The 21,224-nt window shown below is 53.4% G+C and overlaps 2 protein-coding genes and 1 non-coding gene across 8 annotated transcripts; all 3 read left to right on the top strand.

Moving 5' to 3' along the window:
* Positions 1-3,537: 3,537 nt before the first annotated feature.
* On the top strand, positions 3,538-17,813 carry Atn1 (atrophin 1). 5 transcript variants are annotated; one of them, XM_041633786.1, is made up of 11 exons: positions 3,538-4,003; positions 4,651-4,721; positions 10,648-10,823; positions 11,095-11,232; positions 11,378-11,491; positions 12,259-14,243; positions 14,416-14,638; positions 14,885-15,581; positions 16,493-16,636; positions 16,952-17,132; positions 17,255-17,813. In XM_041633786.1, the coding sequence occupies exons 3-11, from the start codon at positions 10,797-10,799 to the stop codon at positions 17,286-17,288; spliced, it is 3,543 nt and encodes a 1,180-aa protein (XP_041489720.1). In that variant the 5' UTR covers positions 3,538-4,003; positions 4,651-4,721; positions 10,648-10,796; the 3' UTR covers positions 17,289-17,813. The 5 variants fall into 5 exon arrangements, with proteins under 5 accessions (XP_041489720.1, XP_041489702.1, XP_041489709.1 ...); XM_041633768.1 differs by having other exon boundaries at positions 3,539-4,003; positions 12,256-14,243; XM_041633780.1 differs by lacking the exon at positions 3,538-4,003 and adding an exon at positions 4,276-4,317 and having other exon boundaries at positions 12,256-14,243.
* A 935-nt stretch (positions 17,814-18,748) lies between these two features.
* CUNH12orf57 (chromosome unknown C12orf57 homolog) lies at positions 18,749-20,926 on the top strand. Of its 2 annotated transcripts, none has more exons than XM_041640155.1 (3): positions 18,749-18,875; positions 19,451-19,627; positions 20,698-20,926. In XM_041640155.1, exons 2-3 carry the CDS (start codon positions 19,504-19,506, stop codon positions 20,847-20,849), a joined length of 276 nt encoding a protein of 91 aa, XP_041496089.1. In that variant the 5' UTR covers positions 18,749-18,875; positions 19,451-19,503; the 3' UTR covers positions 20,850-20,926. The 2 variants fall into 2 exon arrangements, with proteins under 2 accessions (XP_041496089.1, XP_041496086.1); XM_041640152.1 differs by lacking the exon at positions 18,749-18,875 and adding an exon at positions 18,897-19,237.
* Positions 18,878-18,939, top strand: LOC121443903. The gene has a single exon (XR_005973723.1). It is a non-coding gene; the product is annotated as a U7 small nuclear RNA (small nuclear RNA).
* Positions 20,927-21,224: the final 298 nt, after the last annotated feature.

Here is a 21,224-nt window from a genome sequence, read left to right as displayed (position 1 = left end):
ACAGCAGAGCTGGGGAGGGCACCAAAAAAAAAAAAAAGAAAGAAAGAAAGAAAGCCACTGAACATATGACCAAATCTGTGGCATCTCTATCTAGGTAGGAATCCATGTTGATTTTGCCTTGTTTGTTTGTTTGTTTTGAGACAGGGTTTCTGTGGAGCCGTGGCTGTCCAGGAACTTGCTCTGTAGGTCAGGCTAGCCTCAAACACACAAACACAGAGATCTGATTTTACCTTTTCTTCTTCTTCTTCTTCTTCTTCTTCTTCTTCTTCTTCTTCTTCTTCTTCTCCTCCTCCTCCTCCTCTTCCTCCTCCTCCTCCTCCTCTTCCTCCCCCTCCCTTTTTTCCTTTCTCTCATGAACTAAGGATTCTTCACCTTCCGTCCAGGAGTCCCTCAAGGGTTAGTGTGTATCTGGAGTGAGGAGTAAGGTATTTTTGGTTCCCAAAGTCTTAGACCAGAGTTGGGGTGAGTGATAGACTAGCAACTAAAGCATTCCTGTACAGGCCTCCTCAACAGAATTTTGGATGGCTCTGAAGACAGGACTTCAAGGCAACCAATTTCTTTGGACTACGGAACGGGGGAAGAAGGGGAGGGAAGAATGGTATTGGGTATAAAGGTGGGCCTGAGGAATCCGAGTTCTTTAGTAAACCGGACACGACGCCTGAAGGACTCAACAGCTCCCCTATGAGGAGGACATCAGTGTGTGGCTAGAGGCCCTCTAACCTTTCAGCTCCAGTGGGACTGTGGTGTTGACCACTCAGCCTAGGGACCACCCTGGGGGGGTCAAACCCTCTTAAAGATGACTATGCTTTGGGTGCCAGGGCTCACGCTTGCACGCAGGATCTGCCCATGGGTAGCTGTGGCCACTAGGGGGAGCCCAAGTCCTGCAGGACACCATACTAGACGTCAAGGTGAAGTTGGGGTGGGAAGAATTTCAAGGTTGCACCCTCTCTCACTCATCCTCTAGGGTTAACCTTTCGTTGGCGAATGGGCAGGAGCCACACTCTTTTTGCTCTTCTTCCTGTATCCCTCAGCTATTTTCCGTTCAAAGAACTTCTTGCCCTCTCTCCTTCCCTGTACCTCTTAATTTCTATGTAACCATCTCATCTTTCCTCTCTCTCCTAGCACCCCGTTATGTCTCCCATGGGGCTCACTACACTTTTCTCTGAGATTGCTTTCTCAGAAGCTCCCAGGCTGGCCAGGGCTATTGTAGCTGCAGCCACCTTCCCTAACCCCGTCTTTTCTTTCCTCCATCCTAGCTAGGTGTCTCTCTGACAGCGCTCCCACCCCCTCCAGGTACTGGGTTGGATTGGGTTACAGCTAGCTCTGTTTGGGCCTCCAAGGCCCCTCTCTACTTTCCTTTTGTGCCGTTGCCTGGAGACCACTGGATTGTGGGGGGCTGGGGCCAGAGAAGGAGCTGGGGTGAAAGATGGGGGTGGGGTATATGTGTGATGCTCCCAGCAGCCTAGCTATGAGCCTGGCTTTGGGTACCAGAGGAACTAGAAGGGGTAGTGCTGGCTTCTTTTCTCATTCCCTGTCTTTATCTAGGCCTGATTTTTTTTTCTTTTAGACTTAGATAAGTTATCATGCAGGCATTTGCCTTAGTAGTTAAACAAGGAGAAAAGCTCAGTCTAGAAAAGATTTTGAAAGGGCCTGGGCCAGGCCCAGTGGGAAACTAAAGAGAGTAAATGCAATGGGGAGAGGGAAGAGGGAGGAGGAGTCTTGGAGCAAAATTAGTTGGTGGAGGGAAGGAGCAGAGGCTTTCCTGGAGGACCGAGGAAAAGAAGCCAGGGCCACAGGAGGCCAGGGAGCTGACCTGGTCTCTGGGAGGCCCTGGAAGGGGACAAGAAGATGGGCATGGGGGTAAAGTGAGTCCCTGCAGAGGCAGGGATTTCAGGGTGGTGCGATGGTGGGAGGATTCTTGCTCGGTTTCCCTAGTGCTTTGGAATCTGTTGGAGCTTTGGGGTAAGTTCAAGAACTTGGCTGAATCTGGCCTAAGGAATGGTGACACAGGACCTAGTGAGCTGATACAAGGCCAGCCTTCCTCCTTCCTTCCCGAAGGTAGTCTGCCCGTCCAGTGCCTACTACTCTACCCAGTTGGTTTGCAGCTAGACTGGCCCCACAAATGCCCTACCCCCACTCCAAATCTGGTGAACTCCTAAGGGCTCCCAATCCAGACTCCGGCTCCAGCTCTTCCCACCTCCCGGCCCGCCTCCCTCCCTTTCTCTAGCCTTCCCAATTTCAGCTGCCAAAAATCGCCCTGTCTCTAGTGTCCTTTGTCCTGAGAGACGTTGCTGCTTGGTGCGGGGCCAGACAGGGAGTCCAGAAGAAGGCCCCTGTGGACTGACGGGGGGTGCTGACTTCATGGCTGGAGACTGGACACGACGGACACACTGACAGGACTCGATCACGCTGTGGTCTGGGCGGGGGACTACCTCCATATTCCAACGATTGTTAGAGGGAACCCAGGGCACCTAAGAGTGTGTAGAGGTCCTTTCCACTTCGTCCCTTCTGTGACCACGACCGAAGAAGCCAGTAGTGACTTCAAACAGACTTGAGAAGGAAAACGGGCCCGAATATGAAGTGCCATTCCTCAGTTACCTCTACATGCCAGGGCCTGCCTCCCCATTCTGTCATTTCTGCGCGCCGTTCTCCGTTTCCATCTTTAGCTCTTCTCTTTCCCATCACTGACCCTCCCTCCACGATGCCACAAAGACCCTATTTATCTTGTATTTCCTTCCAGTCCTCTAATTCATTCTCCTCCAATTTATTTGCCAAAGGAAGCAGTTCTTAGTTCGGTTGAAAGTCCCACCCTCGGGTTTGATCAATCCACTCCAAACCCAGTCTCCCTCTAGAATAGGCATCTGGTCCCACCTTTTAAAATCTCTTCTGGGACCTCTCATGCCTGCGCTCCCACAGAGGTATCTGGACTCCCTCCAGCTTCACTCCATCACTCCCAAATCCTCGAGGTTTGCATTCTTTTCAACACCGACCCCCTTTAAACTCTTATCTCTTCCGAAACACCATTCCCGAGTACGTCTTCTTCATCTTTTCATCTTTTTCCGCCCAGGTCTCCAAACTTCCATCGCATTCTCTCCGAAACAGCCCCTAAACACCTCCAGTCTAAGGCTCTGGCCTTTCCTCCCCATCTTTCCAATATAGCCCCATTATCCCAGTCTCTACTTCAGGACCCCCCCCCCCCCAAACTCCTCCCACTTCACCCCTGCCACAGCCCCTTGTCCCCAAACTTCTTCAGCCTCCCTATGTCTGCCTTCACAGTCTACAGCCCCTCCCACCCAGCCCTCTCGCGCGCGGGGCCCGGGAGCTCCCCACGCTCGGCACCGCGAGGCCCTCTCCCTCCGCGCCCCGGCCGGCTTCGGCCAAACTCGCCCGGCGCCTCCCCTTCCCTGATCCTCCGCCCCCCGACTGCCGCGCGCTCCCTCCCTCGCGTCTCCTCCGGGCCCCTCTCTCCTCCGTTCCTCCGCGCTCCCTCCTTCTCCCTCTTCCTCCCTGCTCCCATCCCCCTCTCCCGAGCGCCCTCCCTCCGCCGTCCGCTTTCCTGTGCGAGTCGCCGGACGCGCCGCCCAGCCCGTCCGCCTGCCCGCCCGCCCGCAGCCCGGCGCCGGGCCGGGGCCTCGGGCCAGGACGCGTTTGTGGGCGGCTGGCCTCGGGGCGGGCTAGGGGCGCGCGGCACGAGCGGCGGGAGGGTCGGGGGTCGCGGGCCTCGCTGGGGCCGCCGAGTGCGGGCGGAGGCGGGCGGCGCGGCGGGGGCGGGCGGCGCGTTCCGGGCGGGCGGGCGGGGAGTGCGAGGAACCGATCGGGGCTGCGCGGAGAGCGAGGCATGGGGGCCACCCTCCGGGGGGGCCGGGGCCGCCGCCGCCGCCGCCGCGGCAGCAGCGACTGAAGCCGCGCATTGAGGAGGGCGGGGAGTGGCCGCCGCCGTCCCCGGGAGGCGCCGGAGCCCGATTGCACTAGCAGCCAGCCTGCCGTCCCGAGCCGCTCGCAGGTAAGGTCTGCTGCCGCCCGCCCGGGCCGCCCCGTTTGGCCCTGGGCTCCCCGCCCCCACCCCTGCCGCCACCCCCCCCCCCCTCCCGCCGCCGCCTCCATTTGTTATTTTCCCGGTCGCGTTCCCTCACTGCGGGCACGGCCGGGCCCGAGGCTGGGGGCTCAGGGGGTGGGGCCGCCCGGAGGAGGGACGCGGGCCCGGGAGTCGCGAGCTCAGGAGGTGGGGGGGTGTCTCGGGAGGAGGGCTGATGGGGCCGAGCGTCGCCAGGACCAGAGCCTAAAGGGGAGGAACGCCGAGGTGGAGACTTGGCGGAGGTAAAACGGGGGATGCTGTGCGGGTGGTTCGCGGAGAAGGCAGGACGGATCGGAGAGATGGCAGCGAGGTGGGGCGTGAAGGCTCCAGAAGCCCCACAGGCCCAGAACCTGGGTTCCAGAACCCAGGATTGCGGGTATTAGGAACCGAAGGGAACTGGGAACCGGGAAAGGGGTGTGGTGGGTGGTAAGAACAGGATTGTTGCTGCCGAGAGGGGGGGGGGACTGAACCTGGGGGAATGAAGAAGGACCAAGAGAGGCCCATCTTTGAGAAGCCTGGGGTGGAAATGGGAAGGCCGTATCTTTTGTGACTCAGTTTTCTTTTCCCCACTCTAGGTCACCTCTGACCCTGTTTTCCTAATCCCAGACCTAGTTACTTCGTGAAGGGGGCACTGAGGCTCGGCAGTGTGAGTCTCCCAACACTAATAAGAAAGGCAGGAATACAGAAGGGAGAATTAGAAAGGTTGGGAGGTTGGGAAAGAAGAGAGAATTGGGCAATCTTGTAGGCATTCCAAGGAATTGTGACCTCCACCCTCATCCCCTCAGCATTAGCTGCCCCACAGCAGGGCTCTATCTGGGAGGCCTTAAGTTACTGCTTTGATCTCGGAGGTCTCCCTTTGTGCCTGGGGCAGGTTACCCTAAAGCTCCCTTCCCAGAGGGTACTGTAAGAAGGTCGGAGTTGCTTTGGCAACTGAGGTGGTAATAGTGGCTGCCAGATGGACCCCTGGGATGGTCTCTGGAGGGGCACTTTTTTTCACCCATTTTGTTGCCATGGCTGTGATCCAGTGGGAAGTTCTATAGGTGGGGTTTCAGTACATAGATCAGGCCTCAGCCTGTAGCTATGTCCTATGGGCTCTTGGGAGGGGTTCTGGGAGATGTTTCTGGTGTTGCCCCAAGTAGGGGTTTCCTGAGGAGGTACACCCTTTCTCCTCCAGCGATCTGTTGGAACAGGTAGCACTGTTGCTTGCAGGTCATTCTTTCAAGCCTCTACCTGGGTATGGTGGGAAGACGAATATACTGTTGTTCATACTATATGGTCTTGGGCTGGAGGTAGCTCAGTGGTATGTTAGTTCCTAATATACATACAGAGGCTCTGGGTTTGAGCTCCAGAAACAAACAGAATAAAAAACCAAGTTCTATCATCCTGGGCAGTTTCTTCTGGCCTCTCCCACCCTTGTGTTTTATACGTGGTTGACTCTTCACACGATTTTACTTTCTTGAAGTCCTCTTTGGATTTCTTTCCTCTTTGTCAGTTCCCAGGGTGACCCCCTTCATTCAACCAATCTTTGACCTTTTACTTTCCTGAACTCACAGAAATGGCATGGCTCTCCATGCCTGTCTCAGGTGAGTGCCACCCAGGGGAGAGGACTATGGCACAACCTGGAGCAGAACGGGATGCTCTGGAACAGAGCTGGAAGACCAGGGTGTACTCTGGCTGTGTCTCTGTGACCTTGGGCAAGTCACTTCTCTTGTCTTTGAGCACCACCTTCACTGTCTGATGAAATGGCCTCTGTGGCTCCTTCAGCAGTCCTGGGTTCTAACAAGACTTAGGCTACCGCATTGTTAGCTGCTGGTTGGTCTGTGCTTCATCCATATCTTGGTTATTTTCAAGTGATTGTCAGGCAGGCAGGTCTGAAATGATGGAGCCTACTCAGTGACCCTGAAAAAAATATACTCTGTAAGCTCTTCCCAGGGAGCCTGTGATGTGGTCATTTTCTGACATTCTTGTATTGTTTCTTACTTTCTTTCTTTGAAAAATTTTTTTAATTGCATTTATCTATTTTGTGTGTGTACCCTGGTGTACATGTGGAGGTCAAAGGGTATCTTGGTGTTGAGTTGATTCTCTTCTTCCGCCATGTGAGCTTCATGGTTTGATTCCGGGCATTGGTTTGGTAGTAATCTATGTTTTTGGTTTTTGAGATGGTCTTCTATTCTATAGCCCAAGCTGGCTTGACTTGACTTGAACTCACTCACTACAGGAGATGACCTTGAACTTGTGATCCCCCTCACCTGTACCTCTGAGATTGCAGGCATGAGCCACACCCTGTTTTATGTGGTGTTGGAATCTAACCCTGGGCTTCTTGCATGCTAGCCCAGCACTCTGCACACTGATCTGCATTCCTAGTCCCTCTCCTTCCCTCTCCTGTGCTTACTGAGAGACTCTTGGTTTCTGTTTCCTTGCCTGCTGAGTTTGGTCTCCCATGCTTTTCTTTTGCAGTAAGGAAATGGCAGTAGATGGGTGCTGTTGTCCATGGTAGATGCCCTGTAAGTGTTAGCAACAGCCTTCTAGGCAGAATGGAGTGCCACTTGGTCAGTTGGTGTTAGAATACCACCCAAGCCCAGACTTAACTATGATCTGACCTCAGTCTCAACTCCATCCCCCCTCTGCCACTCCTCATCCCGGAAATTACTGCCCCATTGATGCTGTTTTTTTCTCTTCCAAAGCTACTCATTGCAAATTTTATCAGATCTCAGCTGATTAAAAAGGTAAGAAAGGCACACAGTGATTGCTCTGTTCTCCAAGGAACTTTAGTATAGTTTTTGACCTTTTGGATCCTTTAGGAATCAAACTGACTTGGTAAACCAGTCCTGTGATGGGAGGGGGAGGGCGACAGATGCAGCCACAGGTAGTGTTCTTCTTGTCATGGCTGACACTGTTGTCTGCTCCTCTTCGGTTCGGTTCTGCTCTTGGACATTTGTTTACTCCCCCTCCTTCTCTTTTCCCATTTGTAGTTTTATTTTTTTGAGACAGGATTTTATGAAACTGGCTGGCCTTGAACTTGCTATTTGCTGAGGGTGGCTGGGTCCTCCTGCCTTCACCTCCCAAGTGACAGAATTACAGATGTTGTCCCCGTGCCTGGTAATGCATAGTATTTTAAAACCAATTCACAAAACAACTTTTAAAAATGTGGCTATAGCTGTAGTTGAAGTAAACTGGTTTACTGGGCAAACATCAGTTAAAACTTTATTTTTTTATTATTTATTTATTTATTTGGTTTTTCTCAAGACAGGGTTTCTCTGTGGCTTTGGAGCCTGTCCTGGAACTAGCTCTGTAGACCAGGCTGGTCTCGAACTCACAGAGATCCGCCTGCCTCTGCCTCCCGAGTGCTGGGATTAAAGGCGTGTGCCACCATCGCCTGGCCAGTTGAAACTTTAGACTTGGGGCTCAGTCCCATCTATTTTGTGCCCCTTCAGTGTAAGTTATTAAGTTCCCTGGAAATGTTAGACTTACGTGTTCCTCATTGCCTGCCTCAGTATGGTTCAGTGGGGTTGGGCAAAAGCAATTACTCTGTATTCTGTGGAGAACTGCACTTTCCAGCTCAGAGTAGATGGGTAAATTTAGTCTGTTTTCACCTGGGTTAATATCAGCCGATTCAAAGGACCTGCCGAGCCTGGGGTATACCTGTACTTGAGACCCTCCCTCAAAACAAAACGATAACAGATGAACCTGCTGACATTCACTTGGTTTAAAGGTCATTGACAATAGTACACTTGCCTGGATGAGCTGCTCACTTACAAACCCGGTCTTGGCAAACAGAAGTGGAAGACTACTGGGTTTAGTTTAAGGCTGGCACAAAGAGCATAGTGTGACGCTGTCTCAGATAAGGAACACAGACCCTATATGTGTGTGCACACAACATCAGTGGAAAATATAGAAAGGAAAAAACTATGACCATAACAGTTTTTGCTCTTAAAATATCTTAATGGGCATAGTGGCACACACTTTTAATCTTAGCATTCAGGAAGTAGAAACAAGCAGATCCCTGTGAGTTCAAAGTCAGCCTGGTCTACATAGTGAGCTCCACGACAGCCAGGGCTCCACAGAGAGATCTTGTCTTGAAAAACTAAAACAACAACAATAGAGAAACAGACAAGAGAAAAGGTCGGGAGAGATGGCTCAGTGGTTTAGAGCACCTGTGGACTTGTGACTCGTGCAGAGGACCCAGGTTTTATTCTCAGCACCCACATGATAGCTCACACCCATACTAACTCTAGTTCCAGGGTATCTGCTGCCCTCTTCCCACCTCCCCAGGGACCAGGCACACACGTGGTACACATCCATTCAAGCAAAACATTCATACATAGCAAATTAAATTTTAAAAAATTATGAATGGGGCCGGGCGGTGGTGACGCACGCCTTTAATCCCAGCACTCGGGAGGCAGAGGCAGGCAGATCTCTGTGAGTTCGAGGCCAGCCTGGTCTACAGGAGCTAGTTCCAGGACAGGAACCAAAAAGCTACGGAGAAACCCTGTCTTGAAAATCAAAAAAAAAAAAAAAAATATGGATGGTTTTACGGCGTGGTTTGCCTCTTAGCAAGAAACACAGGGCAAATCCAGTGTACTTGCCTGGCATGCTTGAGGCCCTGAGCTCAGTGCACCAGCACCCGGGGACTGAAGACTGGAAGATCAGGAGTTGAAGTTCAGATAAAAATGTCTGGCTGGATACATGGGTAGCTGGCGATTTCGTGTTTGTACTGCTAGAGACAGGTAGGCTGCTCAGGCCAAGTGAGAGCACAGGTAGATGACACTATCCATGTCTGTATGGCTACATACAGCCAGGAAGGCTGCCCATGCCAAGTGAGAAGCAGACTTGATTTTGTAAGTCTGTATTGCATGTTCGCTGACATTTTGTCTTTTTGTGGTAGTAAAATCTTTGGAGGGGGCTGGAGAGATGGCTCAGCTCTTAAGAGCCCTGGCTGCTCTTCTAGAGGTCCTGGGTTCAATTCCCAGCACCTGCATGGAAGTTCACAACCGTCTGTATTAACAGTTTCAGGGGACCCAACACCCTCACACACATGAGTGCAGATAGAACACCAATGTACATAATATAAAATTTAAAAAATATTTTAAGTTGGGCTGGTGAGATGGCTCACTGAGTAGAGGGACCTGGGTTTGATCCCTGGGTCCCACATGGTGAGAAGGGAGAACTGACTAACAGGTTGCCCTCACACATGCACACCCCTCCCCTCAGCCAGTCAGGGTATTTTGAGTCTGGTTACTGTAAAAGCTTTGACTTTTCTTTTGAGCCCAGGAAACCCCAATACAGCCATCCCTTTGATCCCTGGGGGCTTTGTTCCAGTACTCCACAGACACCAACATCAGCACATACTCAAGTACCTTGTATGGAATGATGCTGTGTCTGTTTATACCTATACACACTCTCCCGTGCTTTTAAAGTCACCTGTAGATCGGGTACAGTAAATTCCATGTAAATCTTTGATAACATGTACCTGTTCAAAGCCATGCAAAGAAGGTAGACAATGGCTGAGCAGTGAAAGCTGGAGGGGACCTAGGACTCGTGGAAAGGTGGCCCCTACTGCAGGCTGTGTCTGCACATCATTCTTGTAGATTGAGCCTGGGGTGGCAATGTAATTGTTTGAAACTTTCTGGGAATTTTTCCTCCCAAATACTGTCAGTTTAGGTTGACTAACTCTCTGGACAAAATCCCTGTAAGCGGAAAAGGCTAACTACTAGAGGATGGATCCTTAGGAGGCTGTCTAGAATGTTCTGCAGTTTTGAAGATACCTTGATTTGGGGTTGAGGCTGGTGAGACTGTGCTGCTCAGTATGGGACATTCGTCTACATTGTCTGACGTGAATCAAGATTGCTATCTGAGCGAGTGATGTAGGCTTCTTAGAATTCTCTACACCTTCTGAGGAGAGTTTAGAAGAGTGGGCGAGCAAGTGTGGCCTTTGAAGTCAGATTGCAGAGGGCTTGGTTTGTCCCTGTGGAAGGTGGGGCAGGCCGCAGTCACAGTCAGTCTCTGAGCCTCAGTCCCCTTACCTATTAGTCCCCCTTTAGAGTGTGCTGGAGATGTGACAGGAAATCGTATGTAATGTGCTTGACACAAAGAAGATACTCAGTAAACTGATACTTCAGCCTCGTTTCTTTATGCTGCTTTTGAATTTGTAAGGCTCTAGAATTAAAGAGTGGAATTTTTTTTCCTGCTGCTGTTTTGTGTGTTGAGGCAGGATTTTGTTCTTTTTCAGGCTGGTCTTGAACATATGATGCTCATACCATAGCCTTCTGAGTGCTGGCACTATACGCATTCCCCATACCAGGCTACAGATTCTCTTTAGGACTTGTGAAGGGTAAAATCCTGCTGTGTTAGGGTGGGGTTCATAGGCACACCTGAATTTTCTGCCTTCCCTAGAGGTGAAAGAGGTTATATTGTGAGTCCCCATCACTTAGCTGATGCAGCCTATGGAGCAAGCCACAGTGGCAGTCTCTCATGCCTGTGCCTCTTGACCCCAAGGCTTAGGACTCTGCTTCTTTCTCAGACCCCTGCTGTTTCTGCTGTAACATGGAGATGTTGATGGTTTTTCCTAACAGGTTTCACAGAGAACACCCTGCGAGTACCACGTGCCTACAACTGCTCCCAGCTTCCCAGACCACAGCTGTGGGGAGCTTGGGGTACAGCATACGAGATTCTGTATTAAGCTGCCCAGGCAGAGGAGAATGGGGTCTCCACAGCCTGAAGAATGAAGACACGACAGAATAAAGACTCAGTGAGTAGAAGCTCTAGTGAGCAGTATGACAGGTCAAAGGGCAGGAGCAGGGAAGCTAGGGGGAGGGGCCTAAAGTGGAGAGCAGAAACAATGTATAGACTAAAGTGGAGAATAGAAACAATGTATAGACTAAAGTGGAGAGCAGAATCAATGTATAGACTAAAGTGGAGAGCAGAAACAATGTATAAAGTGGAGAATAGAAACAATGTATAGACTAAAGTCAGGTGCAGTGGAACACACTACCCACTACCTGACTCCATCCTGCTCACAGATGTCAATGAGGAGTGGACGGAAGAAAGAGGCCCCTGGGCCCCGGGAAGAGCTGAGATCAAGGGGCCGGGCCTCCCCTGGAGGGGTCAGCACGTCCAGCAGTGATGGCAAAGCTGAGAAGTCCAGGCAGACTGCCAAGGTATTTATTCCTCCTCTGGCCCCCACCGATGCCACAGCACTACAGCTGAAAGGGGATTTGGAGGGGGGCTTCAGGTCTGGCAGAGAGTAACTCTGGCGGGGGCTTAAGAGACAGAAGACGACAGCGTGCTCTTCCTCCTTCACAGAAGGCGCGAGTAGAGGAGACCTCTACCCCAAAGGCCAGCAAGCAGGGCCGCAGTGAGGAGATCTCAGAGAGCGAAAGTGAGGAGACCAGTGCACCCAAAAAGACCAAAACTGAGGTGAGAGGCCTGGTGCCTACTGTGACTTGTTTCTGACTGTTCTTTCTCTAAGCATATTTTGTGCACCACGCCTACTTTGACTCTGCTCAGATAGAAAAGTCCTGTTGGGTGCTTATTTGTAGTGGTCCTGTCTATAATATGGTAGGCTTCAGTTAGAACAGTAGGTGACAGGGCAGGGCCAAGAGGGTAGGGAAGGCATCACAGCCTCCTTTGTGGAAGGGACAAGTAAGTTATTAGGATACAGAAATGGGGCTGGTAATGTGGCTCACTTGGTAGAGTGAGTTCCTAGTACATAGTGCTCAGTCCACGCATTTAATAGCTGGGCACAGCTCTGACCCTAGCATTCAGAGGCAGTAAGATAAAAATTCAAGGTTAGCCAGGCAGTAGTGGCACACACTGTTAATCCCATCAGGGAGGCAGAGGCAGGTGGATCTCTGTGAGTTCCAAGCCAGTCTGGTCTACAAAACTAGTTCTACAACAGCGAGGGCCACACAGAGAACCCTATCTCAAAAAATAAAAAGTTCAAGGTCATCCTGTGCTATTGGTGATCTGGAGGTCAGCCTGGGCTATATGAAACCCTTTCTTTAAAAAAAGCAAGCAAGGAAGAAAGAAAACAAAAGGAAACCAAGCATTGGGGGATAGCTAAAGGAGATCAGGGATGCGCGTAGGGTACACAAGAGATGGCAAGAAGGGTCTGCAGTCAGTCGTGAATCCTGGGAAAGCAGTAAAGGAAGAGAGGAAAACCAAGCCCTCTTCCCTGACAGCAGGAGCTCCCTCGACCACAGTCTCCATCGGATCTGGACAGCTTGGATGGGCGCAGCATTAATGACGATGGCAGCAGTGACCCTAGGGACATAGATCAGGATAACCGAAGCACATCTCCCAGCATCTACAGCCCTGGAAGTGTGGAGAACGACTCCGACTCATCTTCCGGCCTGTCTCAGGGCCCAGCCCGCCCCTACCACCCACCTCCACTCTTTCCTCCTTCCCCTCCACCACCAGACAGCACTCCCCGACAGCCAGAGCCCGGCTTTGAACCCCATCCTTCTGTGACACCTACTGGATATCATGCTCCAATGGAGCCACCCACATCTCGATTATTCCAGGGCCCACCTCCTGGAGCCCCTCCCCCACACCCACAGCTCTACCCTGGGAATGCTAGTGCAGGTGTTTTATCTGGGCCCTCCATGGGTCCCAAAGGGGGAGCAGCTGCCTCTTCAGTGGGTACCCCTAGTGGAGGCAAGCAGCACCCCCCACCCACCACCCCAATTCCAATATCAAGCTCTGGGGCCAGTGGTCCCCCTCCAACAAAGCCACCCAATGCTCCAGTGGGTGGTGGGAACTTACCTTCTGCTCCACCAGCAGCTACTTTCCCCCACGTGACCCCAAACCTGCCTCCTCCACCTGCCCTAAGACCCCTCAACAATGCCTCAGCCTCTCCTCCTGGCATAGGGGCTCAGCCAATCCCTGGGCATCTGCCCTCTCCCCATGCCATGGGTCAGGGTATGAGTGGACTTCCTCCTGGCCCAGAGAAGGGTCCAACTCTGGCTCCCTCACCCCACCCTTTACCTCCAGCTTCTTCCTCCTCTGCCCCTGGGCCCCCAATGCGGTATCCATATTCATCCTCCAGTAGCTCTGCTGCAGCAGCTTCTAGTTCTTCCTCCTCCTCGGCCTCCCAGTACCCAGCTTCCCAAGCTCTGCCCAGTTATCCCCATTCTTTCCCTCCGCCTACAAGTATATCTGTCTCTAATCAGCCACCCAAGTATACCCAGCCTTCCCTCCCGTCCCAGGCTGTGTGGAGTCAGGCTCCTCCACCTCCTCCTCCCTATGGCCGCCTCTTGGCCAACAACAACACCCATCCAGGCCCTTACCCTCCTGCTGGGGGCCAATCCACAGCCCACCCACCAGCCCCTACACATCACCATCACCAGCAGCAGCAGCAGCCGCAGCAACAGCAACAACACCATCCTGGAAACTCTGGGCCCCCTCCACCTGGGGCATATCCTCACCCCCTAGAGAGCAGCGGCTCCCACCATGCACACCCTTACAACATGTCTCCCTCCCTGGGGTCTTTGAGGCCCTACCCACAGGGGCCAGCGCACCTGCCTCCACCTCATGGCCAGGTGTCCTATAGTCAAGCAGGTCCCAATGGCCCCCCAGTTTCCTCTTCTTCCAACGCTTCAGGCTCTTCCTCTCAAGCCTCCTACTCCTGCTCGCACCCCTCCTCATCCCAGGGTCCCCAAGGGGCATCCTACCCCTTCCCACCCGTTCCTCCAGTCACTACTTCCTCAGCTACGCTTTCTACTGTCATCGCTACCGTGGCTTCCTCGCCTGCAGGCTACAAGACGGCCTCACCACCTGGGCCCCCTCAGTACAGCAAGAGAGCCCCATCCCCTGGGTCCTATAAGACCGCCACCCCGCCTGGATACAAACCGGGGTCACCACCCTCCTTCAGAACAGGGACCCCGCCTGGCTTTCGAGGCACCTCTCCGCCAGCAGGCCCAGGGACCTTCAAGCCAGGCTCACCCACTGTGGGGCCAGGGCCCCTGCCACCTGCGGGGCCTTCGAGTTTGTCATCTCTGCCTCCACCACCCGCGGCCCCAGCGACAGGGCCGCCCCTGACTGCCACGCAGATCAAACAGGAGCCAGCTGAAGAGTATGAAGCTCCTGAGAGTCCGGTGCCCCCGGCCCGAAGCCCCTCGCCCCCTCCCAAGGTGGTGGATGTGCCCAGCCACGCCAGCCAGTCAGCCAGGTGAGCAGCCGTGGGGTTGGGTGCAGGTGGGTCTGGAAGCGGAAGACGAAGGGACGACGGTCACCGTGCTATTGACATCAAGGACACACGCGGGTGGGGGCCGCTTTAGGGACATGGGCTGGAGGGGGCTCCCCTTGAGGCTCGGGCTCACAGCCCTGCGCCCGCCCGGCAGGTTCAATAAGCACCTGGACCGTGGCTTCAACTCGTGCGCGCGCAGCGACCTGTACTTCGTGCCGCTGGAGGGATCCAAGCTGGCCAAGAAGCGCGCGGACCTGGTGGAGAAAGTGCGGCGCGAGGCCGAGCAGCGCGCGCGCGAAGAAAAGGAGCGCGAGCGCGAACGGGAGCGCGAGAAGGAGCGCGAGCGCGAGAAAGAGCGCGAGCTGGAGCGCAGTGTGGTGAGTGCGTCACAAGGTGCGCCGCGCGCCTCTCCCGGTCCCGGGCTTCGCCACTCCGGTCGCTTCGCCACCTGGCGGAGGGGAGGAGCCACTGCAGCCCCGAAAGCTCAGGCTTCCAGGCAGGAGGAAAAGAAAGCTGGGAGTGGGGTGAGGCGTTTTGGCTTTTCCCCACTGAGATAGTCGGGCGACGTGGGGCTGAGACTTCCCGGAACTGCAGTTCTGACCCCTCTTTTCTGTATCCTGCAGAAGCTGGCCCAGGAGGGCCGTGCTCCAGTGGAGTGCCCGTCTCTGGGTCCAGTGCCCCATCGGCCTCCCTTTGAGCCTGGCAGCGCTGTGGCTACAGTGCCCCCTTACCTGGGTCCTGATACTCCTGCCCTGCGCACTCTCAGCGAATACGCCCGACCTCACGTCATGTCTCCTGGCAATCGCAACCACCCATTCTATGTGCCCTTGGGGGCAGTGGACCCGGGGCTTCTGGGTTACAATGTCCCAGCCCTGTACAGCAGCGACCCAGCTGCCCGCGAAAGGGAGCGGGAAGCCCGTGAACGTGACCTCCGTGACCGGCTCAAGCCTGGCTTTGAGGTGAAGCCTAGTGAGCTGGAACCCCTACATGGGGTCCCCGGGCCAGGCCTGGATCCCTTCCCCCGACATGGGGGCCTGGCTCTACAGCCTGGGCCGCCTGGCCTGCATCCTTTCCCGTTCCATCCGAGCCTGGGGCCTCTAGAGCGAGAACGGCTAGCGCTGGCAGCTGGGCCAGCCCTGCGTCCTGACATGTCTTACGCTGAGCGGCTGGCAGCAGAAAGGCAGCATGCAGAAAGGGTGGCAGCCCTGGGCAATGACCCTCTGGCCCGGCTGCAGATGCTCAACGTGACTCCCCATCACCACCAGCACTCCCACATCCACTCCCACCTTCACCTGCACCAGCAGGATGCCATTCATGCAGGTAAGACGCTCTCTGTCCTCGCTTTGAACTGCGGCTCTGCTGTACCCCATAACGTTCTTCCGTTCCTGCTGGTCAGGCATCAGTCACCCTCTCCTGAGATTACCGTTCTCATCTTTGCTGGACTTCCCTCCATTTCTCATGCCCTCTTCCTATCCCAGCCTTCTGCTCTTGATAACGCACAAAGCCGGAGCCTTTTGAAGGATCGCCTCTTCTCTGTCTTCATATTCTTTCTCTAAGCCCCTCACATGCCAGCGTTCTTGTTCCTCTGTATACAAATCTCGTTTGTTGCCAGCATCTCCTTCCCTTACATCTAGGGATCTTCTGTGTTTCTGCCCATCTGCAGATTTAGAATCTTTTAGAGAAACCCATGTAAGTTTGGTTTTGGTGCCATACTGTATATATAAGTGCTCAACTGTAGCGCTTATAGCCCAGAACACTGCCTGGTTGGCTTTAGACTCGTTTATTTTGAGTTGCTCGTTTCTTCTCGCCCTCATCCGTTCTCCCTCATTAGAGCATTGATTGATGTATTTAGTAAGTATACAACATAGCAGGCTTTGGGCATTCTCATATAGTGCCTTCTGCTCATATTCATTCCACCTCTTAATATTTTTCCTGTCTCAGTTCTTGAACTCAAAAAATGACCAGTTTTCTAAAAGTATCCTTCATCCCTTCAGAGCAGTGTGTTCTTTTCTTTCCTCCTCAGTCCTCTCTGCTAACTGTGATCTGTTTTCAGTTACACGTCCCTCTTACCAGCAGTTTCTTCTCTTCATCTCAGAGTCTCTAGCTCCCATTATGCTCTGTTCTGCTTTGGATCCCTTGGGTCTGTCTTCACAGGCGAAATCCCTCCACCCCAATGCATGGTTGTTCCTAACCCTGCCTCCTGGTGACACCTTCCTTTCTCTGCCCTCCAGCCTCCGCCTCGGTGCACCCTCTCATTGACCCCCTGGCCTCAGGGTCTCACCTTACCCGGATCCCCTACCCAGCTGGGACCCTCCCTAATCCCCTTCTTCCTCACCCTCTGCACGAGAACGAAGTTCTTCGTCACCAGCTCTTTGGTAAGGATGGAAGTTGGGATGGAGAAACTCACGTGAGGGAAGGCCAGAACAGAGGGATTAGGGTGGCAGAGTGGGCCTGTAGAGTTTGGAGAGAGAGGTGAGGAGCTATGGTAGAAACAGAGGCTGAGGTCCTCCTAAAAGAGGCTCAGGTTCTAGGCCCAGGCAGAGAGAAGTTGGCACTTCTGGTTCCATTCTAGCCCTGGCCAATTGTAGGGCAGGCGGTGTAACTTTACAGCTTAGCCTTAGTTTCCGGTCTGTGAAGTGGCTGACCATCCCTATCCACCCATCACATGCTCCTGTCCTTCCTTCCCACAGCTGCCCCTTACCGGGACCTGCCAGCTTCCCTTTCTGCTCCCATGTCAGCAGCTCATCAGCTGCAGGCCATGCACGCCCAGTCAGCTGAGCTGCAGCGCTTGGCGCTGGAACAGCAGCAGTGGCTGCACGCCCATCACCCATTGCACAGCGTGCCACTGCCCGCCCAGGAGGACTACTACAGGTACGGCAGGTGCTCCCAGAGCACAAGGGGAGGTGGGTATGGGTATACCAAGAGGATACCAGGCCCGTGGGAGGGGCCCTCCTTTCTCAGTCTCATCTCTCTGATGCTTTGCCTCTTATTAGTCACCTGAAGAAGGAGAGCGACAAGCCGCTGTAGAACCTGCGATCCAGAGAGCGCCCACTGCTCCTTTACCCAGACCTTGGAGGACTCCTCCACTCTTTTGCCGCACCCCACCCCCACCCCAAAGCCGAGGAGAGGGTGCTGCCCACTGGCAGAGCTTCTGCAGCTGGGCAGAGGGAGGGAGGGAAGAAGGGACAGACAAGGTTAAGGCCCAGGGTTGTGTGCAGAGGTGGGAAGTGGCAAGGGTGGGGACAGAAAGTGCACAGTATCTTGGACCAGGTCCCTCTTCCTTATCCCCTGCTTTTCTTCTCCTCCATGCCCAATCCTTGGTGCCACTGCTCCTCCCCTAACCCATTGATGTGATTATTTCATCTGTTAGATGTGGCTGTTTTGCGTAGCATTGTGTGCTGCCCCTGCCCCATCCCCCTGTGTGCACCCCCCTCGGCGATGTGTGCCCCTTGCCCGTCCCACATTAATAATTTATATATATAAATATCTATATGATGCTCTTTAAAAAACACCCTGACCAAAACCAACCAAACAAAAACATCCTCACACTTCCCCAGGAATTTGTCTGTGACTTATTTGGGGGGGGGGGTGTGGGTCTGGTGGGGTGGGAGGTCTGATTGTCTTAGGGGAAATGGGAAGAGATGTGGGGGGCTTGACCATGCATCCCCAGTCATGCTTATGGGGGTACCTCACACTATTTCTCTGGTTTCTCCTAAGACTGGGAAGTTAAGGCAGCTGAGGCCTTTGAGAGTAAGAACAGGCCCACAGTGAACTTGACCTGCTCACACCTTGGAAGCATCCCTGTCACCGACCCGACCAGATTGCTCCAGAAACAACTTCAGGGATCTAACTCCCTTTCCATAGCCTAGTTTGATAAATGATTTTGAAACAGTTGAATTTACATAACCTCAGTAGGCCAAGAAGATATGTATTACTGATTTTCTTAAAGATTTATTTTTATTATATGTATAGGTTCATGTCTGTGCCCATGAATGCAAGAGCCAACAGAGGCCAGAAGATGATGTTGAATCCCCTGTAGCTTGAGTTACAGGCAGTTGAGAATTGTCAGGCAGGGTGACCCCTCTTTGCAGCCCCTCTATTTTTAATGAGGCAAGGTCACGTAACCCAGGCTGCCCTTGAACTTGTGGCTTTCCTACCTCTTAGTTTTTGTGTTAGTACCACAGAAGTGCGGTACTATGCCCCTTAGGGCCTGACGTTCTGGATAACCCTTGCATTTTGAGGAGGGGATGGGTGACAAGAGCCTAGAAGGCATCGGGCCACATCGCCTACCACTCCATAAGGCCGATTACACCGGCTTTCGCTCCAAGCTTTTATTATTGCGAAGTCCTGCTTTTGCTCACAGCAACGAAGGAGCTGTGATTGGCTGTTCTTAGCCAATCAGCATCGGGTTATTTGCATAGTCCTCTACCAGACGGTGACAAACTCAAGAAACGACCGGTTTTAGTAGTCTTCTAGAATATTATTTACCGAATTGGATAATAAAAGTGTGCTTTGCTATCTGTATACTTCTGGGGGTGGGAAGATGGCACGCTGATCTCACCCTCACCGAAAGTGGAGTTTGTGCCTTTCCCGGGCTCGCTGCTAACGATGCTCGTGAGTGTTACAGCTCTTTTAGAATTTGTCTAGCAGGTTTTCTGGCTCTTGCCGGAAAACCCCTCCCAATCTCACTGGTTAACAAGAATAGCAACGGGCCCAGCTTGGCGGCTGGTGGTGTTTTTTTCTCGCTGTGGTCCCCTATTCCTCTAGGACTTCCGTGCGTGTGTGTTAGGTCCACGCTCGGAGACTTCCGCCTCGCGCGCTATAGCTTCCTTTCCGCCTCCGCTGGCCCGCAGCCGTGGTAGGAGGCTGCTGGCTTCTCCAGATCTCTTCGGTGTTCCCATAGTCAAGTAGCGACTGGCGTTCTATGGCGTCCGCCTCGGCCCAGCCCGCGGCCCTGAGCGCAGAGCAGGCCAAGGGTGAGCCTGGTCCAGGCGTGGGCCGCCTTTAGGGGGAGGGCCTTACTACCCATTCCTTCTCCAAGTGGGGCCTTTGCCCAGTAGGGCGAAGGGTTGGGAGGACGAGCTTATCGGGTTACTGATCTCCTCGGTCCACTAATTCCCTGCCTCTTCCCTCCTCTGGGCTCGCCCGCCCTGCTCCGCGGACCTCTCTGGGATGCTTCGGTCTTGCAGTGGTCTTGGCGGAGGTGATCCAAGCGTTTTCGGCCCCAGAGAACGCCGTGCGCATGGACGAGGCTAGAGACAATGCATGCAACGATATGGGCAAGATGCTGCAGTTCGTGCTGCCAGTAGCCACACAGATCCAGCAGGAGGTTATTAAAGCCTATGGCTTCAGTTGCGACGGGGAAGGTGGGTCCCACTTGGAATGGCGGTGGGATGGATTGGGGGTGGGGCTCATGATCAGTGGCCCCCGAGTCGATCTCTTTCTCGCCACAGGGCGGCAGTCACATCAAACATTGGTACTCAGAGCTCAGGGCCTACCTATCAGCTTTTTTTCCCCTTTCACTCTAAATTTAAAGTATTGACTCTTGAACCCAAGGCCTTATGTTGAGCAAGCTCTCCACCTCTGAGCTATATCTACTCAGCTTTGAATCAGGAACTCACCAAGGTGCCCGGGCTGGCCTTGAACCAAAAGGCTCCTTTATCAGCCTTCTGAGTAGGCGGTATTGACTAGGCTTGAGTCACCAGGCCTAAGTCTAACGTGAGCTCTTGTCTGCCTGACAACAGGCTTCTGCAGTTTGGTGTAGGGGATTGAGATCTCTCTTCCAGGAATTATATATGTTCATTGATTGATTTGGCCCAGCTAGCCAGGGGCTGCTTGTAGATCTGGGATCTTGTTCTTATTTAGGCTGCTTGAGGACAAAACAGCTAACATGGCTCACCCAAGAGTGGAACGTTCTGTTTTAGGACTTTTTCTTTTCTTTCTTTTTTGGTTTTTTGAGACGGTTTCTCCGTGGCTTTGGAGCCTGTCCTGGAGCTCTTGTAGACCAGGCTGGCCTCGAACTCACAGAGATCTATCTGCCTCTGCCTCCCGAGTGCTGGGATTAAAGGTGTGTGCCATCACCTTTTTTTTTTTTTTTTTTTTTGAGACAGAGTTTCTCCGCATAGTCCTGGCTGATCTGGAATTTGCTTTGTAGACCAAGTTGGCCTCGAACTCAGAGAGCTACCTGCCTCTGCCTGTCAAGTACTGGCACTAAAGGCGTGCACCACCATGCCTGGGCACTTTAGGACTTTTTCACATTTATCCAGTTGTGCCTAGTGGAAACTGGGGTGGGGGTTGATGGAAGCCATGCAGGACGGGTGCGATCTGTCCTGCGTTGCCGAGGGCTACCCACTTGTGTCTGTCTACTATCGGGCGTCCGTTCCCTGCCTTGGCACACTGGCCTCCAGCAGGCGTCCTTCCTTGCTCCCTCTTGCAGGTGTCCTTAAGTTTGCCCGCCTAGTCAAGTCTTACGAAGCGCAGGATCCTGAGATTGCCAGCCTGTCCGGCAAGTTAAAGGCCCTGTTCCTGCCCCCTATGACTCTGCCACCCCATGGGCAGGCTTCCGGAAGCAGTGTGGCAGCCTCCTGAGATTTGTTCTTGCGCGTGTGCCACCGCCAGGGAAGACGACCTTGCTCTCCAGAAGATAATAAATGCTTGTGACTAAACCTTTGTGTCGGTCCTTTGTAGTCTTGGCTACCCCCACTTGTTGATTCTCACTGCCTCCGGCCTTTCCCCCGCTTCAGCTTCCTTCCTATACTCTTTGCTGGGACCAACCCTGCTTTCAAGAGCCCCTTTCCTCCTGTCCTCCCAGGGGCCTCTTGGCATCCTGGGAGGTTTGTTCACAAAGGCGGTACCTCCTCCGAACAGTGGGCTTCAAGGCTTTTCTTTGAGCCCTCTTCTTTCCCGGGCCTGAGAGGTACCGTGCTGGGGGCGGTCCCTTGGCTAGGGTTACTTCCTGGTCTT

This window comes from Microtus oregoni, unplaced genomic scaffold (genome assembly GCF_018167655.1).
Source record: "Microtus oregoni isolate MIOR12 unplaced genomic scaffold, Mior012 000002F_ref0000024, whole genome shotgun sequence".
NCBI classification, from domain to species: domain Eukaryota; kingdom Metazoa; phylum Chordata; class Mammalia; order Rodentia; family Cricetidae; genus Microtus; species Microtus oregoni.
Note: the sequence above shows the minus strand (reverse complement) of the source record. Positions and strands in the feature narration are given on the sequence as shown.